This window comes from Enhydra lutris, unplaced genomic scaffold, assembly GCF_002288905.1.
Source record: "Enhydra lutris kenyoni isolate GAN:26980312 unplaced genomic scaffold, ASM228890v2 scaffoldscaffold30, whole genome shotgun sequence".
NCBI lineage: Eukaryota > Metazoa > Chordata > Mammalia > Carnivora > Mustelidae > Enhydra > Enhydra lutris.
The window spans coordinates 3,932,683-3,942,423 of NW_019154114.1; the positions used below are offsets into that span (position 1 = coordinate 3,932,683).

At 37.2% G+C, this 9,741-nt stretch overlaps 1 protein-coding gene across 4 annotated transcripts in view; it reads right to left on the reverse strand.

Annotated features, from left to right (window-relative positions):
• Nucleotides 1-1,685: 1,685 nt before the first annotated feature.
• The window catches only part of LOC111152835 (telomere repeat binding bouquet formation protein 1), a 49,265-nt gene continuing 41,209 nt past the window's right edge, over nt 1,686-9,741 (reverse strand). For all 4 annotated transcript variants that reach the window (XM_022511506.1, XM_022511507.1, XM_022511508.1 and 1 more), the window contains 3 exons: nt 6,457-6,606; nt 6,089-6,154; nt 1,686-2,059 (listed from right to left, as the gene is read on the reverse strand). In XM_022511506.1, the coding sequence (XP_022367214.1) occupies nt 1,872-2,059; nt 6,089-6,154; nt 6,457-6,606 (404 nt within the window). In that variant the 3' untranslated portion in view covers nt 1,686-1,871. The remainder of the gene's footprint in view (nt 2,060-6,088; nt 6,155-6,456; nt 6,607-9,741) is intronic.

Here is a 9,741-nt window from a genome sequence, read left to right on the forward strand (position 1 = left end):
TTCTTTTCATTACTATTATTTTTTAGAGGGGAAAGGGGCAGAGGGAGGGAGAGAATCTTAAGCAGAGAGAATCTTAAGCTCCTTGCCCAGCAAGGAGCCCAATGCGGGGCTTGATCTCACAAACCCTGAGATCATGACCTGAGCTGAAACCAAGTGTTGGACACTCAACTGACTGAGCCACTCAGGTGTCCCAGTATTGGTTATTTTATATACAGCTTCAATAAATGACACAAATCGGTGTCTAAGCTATAGTATGTCATTCTTGGGGATGCTTCACTGAAGCAGTGTTTGATTTTTCTATTACATACATAATTTCCAATCAATAAAAGAACTATTACCTGAGACCCACTTGAAGTGGAAAAATACATTTAAGTCATATCTGGAACAATGGTAAGAAACAACTTCTGATTATCTAAACTGGTAAGACTGAAGCAACAGACAAAATGTTTTCCCTTTTGACCTAAAATAACTTGCATAAATCTTGAGAAGTACAAATTGGAACAACCCACCGGCCTTTTAAGTATTCCCCACAGTACTTAGGAAATACTGATAGATAATGGAGATAAATGGGCTAGATTCATTCACACTTTGGGCGCTTTAAGAATTTTCCTAATTGTAAATTATTCTTTCGTTTAAAGGAAATTTTGGATTTAAATAGAAGATTTTGTGCATATTGACTCTCTGGAACTTTCACTACAGATCAGAAAATAAAAAATTTAATAAAAATTCTGAGTTTATCCAAGTAGAAATAGTCATGATGTGAAAAGGTCAAAGACTAAAAACTTATAGGAAAGGAACCTTTGGGACTGAAGAAATCTACAATGACATGAAAGTGTCATTGTAGTGAGCCAATGGGTATATAAGTACAGAAGAGCTTGCAGGCCCTGATACGTAATCACTTTGCCACAGCATAGCATTTTAAGTATAATACAGGCTGCAACAGCATTCTTTGGGGATCATGATAGGAATATAAAAAGAATAAGAAAAATAGAAAATTGAGATCAAATAGTTTGGTTTCCCACTAAAAGAAAACTAACTTAAAAAAATGTTCTAAGCTTTTATTTATTTATTTATTTATTTATTTATTTTTTGTTCTAAGCTTTTAAAAAGCAAAAGTAAATAAACATGCACCAAAAAGAAGTGTACCTGACCACAGAATTTGAGAGTATTCAAAGGAACTGCACAATCAGCCTTTGGAAGGGGAACATTTTAGTTAACAAAATGTCAAACATTGATTTAACGTGTGGGAACTTCACTTGAACAGCTTGGGAAACTATTCTAAGTTCCGGGAAAGAACTTTCACTGGGTAAGAATATACTAAAATCCAAATGTCTCACATGGTATCCATCACAATATAATGTTAAATAATGTTTAAAAGGCTGATCATTTTATTTCTCTGACCTGTATTCCTTGAGCTTAAGGAAAAATAAAAGCATATTCCTAAATGAATGTTTGACCTCATAAAGGAATTTTGTCTTACTAAGCTACACATTAAAAATGTATTGTTTTAGGGGCTGCCTGGGTGGCTCAGTGGGTTAAGCCTCTGCCTTCAGCTCAGGTCATGATCTCAGGGTCCTGGGATCGACTCCCACATCAGGCTCTCTGCTAGGCAGGGAGCCTGCTTCCTCCTCTCTCTCTCTCTCTACTTGTGATCTCTCTCTCTGTCAAATAAAATCTTTTAAAAAATGTATTGTTTTATAAATTACTTTAATAATTCGATGAGATAGAGCATCACAAAAAGTATGCAATTAAAACAGTATTCCTGTTTTCAGATTTCCTGCTTCATGAGAGTTTAGAAGAGTATTTTAAATTGTGTTTCCTCAAGACATTGTATTTTAAGCGTTGAAACTAAAAACTGGCAAGTATTCCGATCAAGGAGCTGCACACTCGGGACGTTTGGTCAGCTTGTGGTATTTGTGAGCAAGGTCCACAGCCTTCCGTCCTTGCTGAAAGGGGAAAGACCACAAAATTAAATTCCAGTGATTTCCCATTTTCTTAACTCCATTGCAAAGGTAATTTATTTCTTCTTCAGTAAAGTTTTTACGAATTCTTCTTTTTTCTGTAATTAAGAAGAATTGTACAATATATTAGTACTTGCTGAAAAAATGGATCTTCTTGAGACCCAAATAGGTGCTTAACTTTATTGTATGGATATGAACTATATAGTGAGAAAGCTTCATGCCTGCACTACTCATCACAGAGAAATGCTTGTCAATTTTAAAAATCGAGTGCCTGCTATGAAGCTAGGCCTTATCATTCTGAATTCTTCAATAACTGTAACTTAATCCTATTGTAATCATACTTGCAATAATACTTGCAACATCTTTCAATCAAGAAACACAAGAATTTATAAACATTTGATTTTTAAGTCTCTCAACATTCCTGTGAGGACAATTAACAAACAGCTTACCTATCTTACAGATACAGTCTTCCCAAAGGGCTCCATTACTTCATAGAATAAAAAAGAATATCAACACTTGTTACTTTAATTAACAGGCTTAATAAATATTTTAAAGTAAGGGTCTTTTGAAATTCATTTTAAAAAGCACATTCACTACCTATATGGGTGCTCAGCTTGATTAAAACTCAAAAAATAGGGGCACCTAGGTGGCTCAGTGTGTTAAGGCCTCTGCCTTCGGCTCAGGTCATGATCCCAGGGTCCTGGGATCAAGCCCCACATAGGGCTCTCTGCTCAGTGGGGAGCCTGCTTCCTCCTCTCTCTATGCCTACCTCTCTGCCTACTTGTGATCTCCGTCTGTCAAATAAATAAATAAGTAATTAAAAAAAAATCTTCAAAAATAAATAAATAAATAAAACTAAAAAAATAGGTGGCACAGGGGAAGGAAGTTTTCAACTATCTGGCTTTTAGGGATACTTTCTATAAAAAAATAATAAACAGTTGGTGTTTATTAATATCTCCTGGTGATGATTACCAGGAAATAGTTTTCTTTGAAGTTTTTTCATTCATTGCTAATTCATGTTATAATTGTAGATAGATGCTGATAAGGAAGACTTTTTTTTGTATTTCCACTTAAGGCTGCTGCTACTTGAAACAGTTGTGCTGGGATAACCTTAGAAAATCTTCCCCTTGCAGGTCAAGACTGTTAGCTATTTACCTACCTCTCCTAGGACAGGAGCCATAGTTCAGGTCTTTTAAAACAGAAACTAAAATCTTACCAACAGAAGGCTGAGAAATCAATAAAAGTAATGTCTGGTTATTACTTAATGGTATTACTTGGAATGCAAGATCCATGCAGGTAAGAATTTTTGTCTGTTTTGGTCACCACTGTATCCCAATGCCTAAAATAGTATCTGACACATAGAAGAGGATCAATAAATATTTGTTGAAAGAAAGAATTTATTGGTAAAAAAAGTGCTTCAAAACTTATCAATGGGGGCACCTGCGTGGCTCAGCTGGTTAAGCGTCTTGTCTTTGGCTCAGGTCATGATCCCAGGGATCCAGCCCCACATCTCCTTCTCCCTTTTCCATTCCCCCTGCTTGTGTTCTCTTTCTCTCTCTCTCAAATAAATAAATAAAATCTTAAAAAACAAAAAAACTTATCAATGAAGTTACTCCTTACTTTTGGGTCTACTGAAAAATTGTTGTTTTCCAAGAAATACATGATTTCAACTTCACTTGCTAAATGATTTGAACTCATAATCAGGACTGGACAGGTTGTTATAACATTCAAGATATGAGCATCTGGAAGTTGTTCATAGTCAATTTCCACTTTTCTAATCAAGCTGACATTTCACTGACTCCTACATACGTGTCCAATTCCTCAAAGGTTACTGCAGCAGAATACAGAATACAGCAGTCTAGAAGGAGGAAGCAGCTCTACCCCACAGGGCTCCCTTCTGTGGCTTCTTTAGTGTTCCTCTTATATTGATCAGGTGCTTGGAAAGAGTAGGGGAAAGGAGGAAAGAAGGCTCAGTTCTAGAGACCCTTATTTTTCAAACCCTCTCAAGATATCAGTCCATTCTAGGGGCGCCTGGGTGGCTCAGTGGGTTAAGCCTCTGCCTTCAGCTCGGGTTGTGATCCCAGGGTCCTGGGATTGAGCCCCGCATCGGGCTCTCTGCTCCGCGGGGAGCCTGCTTCCTCCTCTCTCTCTGCCTGCCTCTCTGCCTACTTGGGATCTCTGTCTGTCAAATAAATAAATAAAATCTTAAAAAAAAGAAAGTACCAGTCCATTTTGAACAAGAGCCTAGGCTCTTTAAATGCTTAGATGTTGCAATGGTCTCTTCTTAAAAGGATGGTTTAAAATTTGAATGTAACCTACAACCAAACAAATGGTCATAAATGTCTCTCAAAAAGAAAGGGAAATCAAGTGGGTGGGAAATGGCAACATATCCAAAATTCCTAGCCTGCTTGAGAAAGAGGTATAAGACCAATCTATACCATACCTCCTCAAGACACCTTTCTAAATTCTAAAAAAAGCAGGCCAAATTATTAACTATTTGCTTTAAGCTAAAGAATTTTAACTCATAAAAAAGATGTAATTATTTATGAGCTGGACATCACTTAACAGTATTTAGGATCCCTCTGTAAAATCAATGTATAACCCTAATTATGTACATTTCATGAGGCTCCACAAATGAGTTTACTATGTAAAATGATTATAGGATATAATTTTAGTTGTTATACATTTGCTTTTAAGTCATGTTGTTGAAAAAAAAATCCATTATTAATTTGATGCCAACTCCTTGTCACAACCAATTTTTCCAAGTGCAACATGTTTCTATGGAAAAGTAACCATTTTCTAACAGTTTCTACAGGAAATACTTCTTTAAAAAGTGAGCTGCTCTACATGAGTCCTGTACTTAATTTTAATTTGCATGCAGAACTTTAAACTTAGAAAAAGACCCAGACATAAAAAGTAAATTTGAGGGGCACCTGGCTGGCTCAGTCTGATAGAGCATGTGACTCTCGATCTTGGGGTTTTGCGTTGGAGCCCCATGTTGGATGTAGAGATAACTTAAAAAAATAAAAATCTTTTTTTTTTTTTTAAAGATTTTATTTATTTGTCAGGGAGAGAGAGAGGGAGAATGCACAAGCAGGGGGAGCAGCAGGCAGAAGGAGAAGCAGGCTCCCAGCAGGGAGCCTGATGTGGGGCTTGATCCCAGGGCCCTGAGATCATGACCTGAGGTGAAAGCAGATACTCAACTGACTGAGCCACTCAGGTGTCCCCCCACCAACAAAAAAAAAATCTAAAAAAGTAAATCTGAAACTTCTTTTAAGGCTTTGGAAATGAAAATGGTACATAAAAGTATATGGTAAAACATTCCCATATGTATCAAGTCTAAATATCTTTGCAATAAATGACAGAATAACACCATAGATATTACTAAATTCCAGGTTATTTTGACAAGTAAGGTTATTCAACTGCTTATTCTTACTCTGCCGGTATTAATTCCATATGAAGATAATAAAATGATAACATTCTTTAAGTCTCCATAATAAATTTGGAATGGTGATAAATCTGAGACATTAACCTATAGTTAAATAAAAATTCTCATAAATTAACTCATCATTTAAGAAGTATTTTGATTTTTAAGCAGGGCTCTATTTGTCTCTTCAGTTCTGATGGTATGAAGTGCTGTAGTTATGAACCAAAACCTTCTGCAAAATCTCTCTGAAGCACTTATTCATAGGAGAATAATTTTGTTCTTAAAATAGAAATGTGATCCAGAAGATAGACTAGGGGCTTATGAAGAAAGACAGCCTTGCATTTGAATGTAAGCTCTGTCATTTGCCAATTTCTTATACCTTAAAGTGGGAATAAAATAAAACCTACCTTACAATATTACAAGAATTAAAGGAAATGTCTATAAAACACGTAACATACAGTAAGTGCTTAATAAATGTTAGTTTCCTCCTGCATCTTCCCCTGCTGGCAAGAAATGAGTGAGGAAAGCAACATGAGGAAGGAAAGTGAGAAGTTCCTTCTTAGGAACTATGGCCCTCACCAGAGCCAAGGGTTATCATTTAAGAACCACAGACGATGAGACTGAGAACAATTCTTCAGCTGTCCTCTTTTTCTCAGAATTATATGCAATTTAGGTTTATTTAAAAATTAAATATATTCACTTATTTCTCCAGAGGCAGTAGATTCATGACTGAGTTGTTGTCTTCTACGTGGGGTCAGCAGAATTTCTGAAAAATACAGAAGACATTTAGGATACTTACAGTATCAATCTGAGTAAGAGCACATCAATTCCATTAGTATGGTATTCCCCCCACCCTTCTAATGGGAATCCTTAGATGGATTAGGAAGAATTTTTAAACCACCAGAGACTAAATCTGTTCCCTGGGTATATCTTAAAACACTGGTTTCTCAGAGACATTTTCTTTTAGACATTATTTTGCCCTCTAGCTTTTTAATATATTTAATGTTCTAGATCACAGTTCAGAAGGTATAGTCATAATTATAGTTTCAAAGCTGCTGAATTAATTACTTTTGTTACAGATAAGTGATTTCCTTAGTTCACTTTTATATCTGTCTTCAGCTTCCACAATGACTTTATGACGATCACATTGGTATGGGCAAGAGTGCAAGAGCTTGCTAAAATTTCGGCTATTCAGGGATTTTCCTACTGCTATGCAACCTAAAAGAAAACAAATTAAAATGATATATAGATATTACAAAATATCAAGTAACAAAAATCTATGAAAGCAAATATCTTTATGATGGTAACTGAAGTGAAATCGGGAACTTAATTATAAATATGTCATGAAGCTCAGTCACAGGAGAGATTAAAGACAACAGATACAATACAATGAAGTAAGTGTTACAATAGAGGTGTGAATAGTTAGAGTGATATATAAAAGGACCACCTAGCTTGGTTAGGTTCTGAGCAGGAGTCACTATTAGGAAAGATAACCAAAAGAAGTGGCCTTTATGCCCAGTTGTCTTTTTTCTTCCCAATGTTTTATTATGGAAAATTTCAAACACAAAAGAATAAGGGGGAAAGTATAATGAACTTCCACATTTCCATCATTCACCTTCAATAATTATTAGGTCATGCTCAGTCATATTTTGCCTTCAACCCACTTACTCTGCTCTGTCCTCCATGTATACACTGGATTATGGAGCCTAGAACTGGCATTTAAGTATCATTTTATCTGTAAATATTTCATATGTGTCCCTAACAGAGAAGGGCTCCTTTTTCCAAATACACAAAACCATTATCAAGCCTAAAAAAATTATGCCTAATATAATCTAATATCTAGTCAGGGTTCAAATTTCCCCATCATTTCAAAACTTTTTTTAAAAAGATTTTATGTATTTATTTGACAGAGAGAGACACAGAAAGAGAGGGAATACAAGCAGAGGGAGCGGGAGAGGGAGAAGCAGGCTCCCTGCTAAGCAGGGAGCCCGATGTGGGCCTAGATCCCAGGACCCCGGGATCATGACCTGAGCCTAAGACAGCTGCTTAATGACTGAGCAACCCAGGCGCCCTTAAAACTTTCTTTTTACAGTTTGTTTAAACTGTGACCCAAAGAAGGTCCTGAATTACATTCAGTTGAAATGTCTCTTGAGTTTCTTTAACTCTATCAATTTTCCTCTCTTCCTCCTTCTCATTTACTTGATATAGACACTGGGTCATTTGTACTTGGAGCTACTCCAAGTCTAGGTTTTATTGATTTTATGCTAGTTAGTTGCTTTAAAACGTTCCAGGGTATCCGATAAACTAGTAATTAGATCTGAACGACTGATAATATTCAGATTCAACTGGGTTTTTTAAGATTTATTTTATTTTTAAAGATTTTCTTTACCTGAGAGAGAGCCAGCGAGTGAAGGAATACAAGCAGGGGGCGGGATAGAGGGAGAGGGACAAGCGGACTCCCTGCTGAGCGAGGATCCCAATGCCGGGCTCAATCCCAAGACTCTGAGATCATGACCTGAGCCAAAGGCAGACGCTAAACTAAGCCACTCAGGCGCCCCTATTTCATTTTATTTTAGAGAGAGAGAGAGAGAGGGAAAGAGAGAAAGAGAGGGATCGGGGGAGGTGTCAGGGGAGAGAATCTCCAAGCAGACTCCAGTCAAGCACAGAGGCTGATACAGAGCTTGATCCCATGACCTTGAGATCATGACCCAAGCAGAAACCAAGAGTCAGATGCTCAACCAACTGAGCCACCCAGGAGCTCAGATTCAATTGTTTTTAGTAGAGCTCCTCACAGGCAGTCTTGAGGACTTCTTAATCATATTAAGAGGTACATAAAGTCTCTCTCTCTTCTTTGAATGCTAAGATTGACCAGTAGGTTCGGGTGATGTTAGCCACTTCCATCCATTATAAAGTTTCCCATCTGCCAGTCACCTAATGGCCCACTCCTAAAGGGCTAGAAGTTAGTCAGGCAGAAAGCTGGCTAGGATGAGGACATTACAAATACAATGAACATGTGCAAAAGCACAAAAAAGTGAAAAAGCATAGCATGTTCAGATAATTATAGGTACTTTGGTGTGGCTGGAGAGAAATGTAGGAGGAAAGTTGAAACTAGTGAAGGTTGCAGGGGGCCATATAAGAATGGTCTTAAAAGCCACACCAAGTATATCTATCTTCATGTCGGTGGGGAGGAGCTAATGGATATTTATTAAGCAGGGAAATGACTTTTATTTGTCTCATAGAAAGCTTAGGTGAAGATAACCGAGGATCAGTTAAGGGGTTACTTCAATAGTCCAGAATATAAATGAGGGGATTCTGAAACAGGACATTTACAGGGAGAATGTAGAGATTTCTGACGTAAAAATTGGTGAATGATGAGCTGTTAGGGTAAGGGAAAAACTTAGGATAATTCTTAAGTACTTTGACAGTTGATTGAATGACAAAGTTTGGAATAAGCACGGCAACTTTCTGGCAGACGTAAGAAGAACAAATATGCAATAAAATTTAACAAGTGGAAGCAGAACAAAATTCCACAAAAATTTAAAAGCCAGGCAGAGAGTTTGAGTCAATGAGTTACAAAGAAGCACTGAGGGTTCTTTAGCTTGATGACTTGATAAAAAGCACATGTTAGAGAAGTTAACAGCAACATGCACATTATAGTTGGGGGTTGGAGAGACTGGAAACTGCAAGACTGCTAGAAAGTTGGTGTAACTGAGACATGAAGCAAAAAGGGTCTATGTGGGAATGAAAGAAAGAACCAAATCTGACAGAATAGAAATAGGAGATGTAAAGACAAAAAAAAAAGTTTATAGATGACTGAAATCTGGGAGGCCAAAAGAATAGCAACAACAAGAAATGGAGTGGCTGGACGGAAGGCAATTTAAGACGGAAGAAGATACTGTTTTAAATACATCAAGCTTAAAGTAAAAACAAGATACTGAATAATGTCCTGGATACAGCTGGAAATGGAGGAATGAGGCTATAACTGGTTCAAGGTAGAAGCCAAGTATAGAGACACAGATTTGAAAATCAGTAAAATGATAGCTGATGCCACACAAGTAAATGTTGCAGTGGCGCTGAGAAAGTGCTACAGAGTATGTCTTGGGGAAAATAACGGTAGAAATTTGGCAGAAAGAGAGAGATAAAGTAATGAAGGTGATAAAATGGAGTGGTTTTTAGACTTTTTGAGGTAAGGATTGAGATCTATTCATCTTTTTTTTTTAAAGATTTTATTTATTTATTTGACAGACAGATCACAAGTAGGCAGAGAGGCAGGCAGAGAGAGAGGAGGAAGCAGGCTCCCCGCAGAGCAGAGAGCCTGATGTGGGGCTCGATCCCAGGGTCCTGGGATCGAGC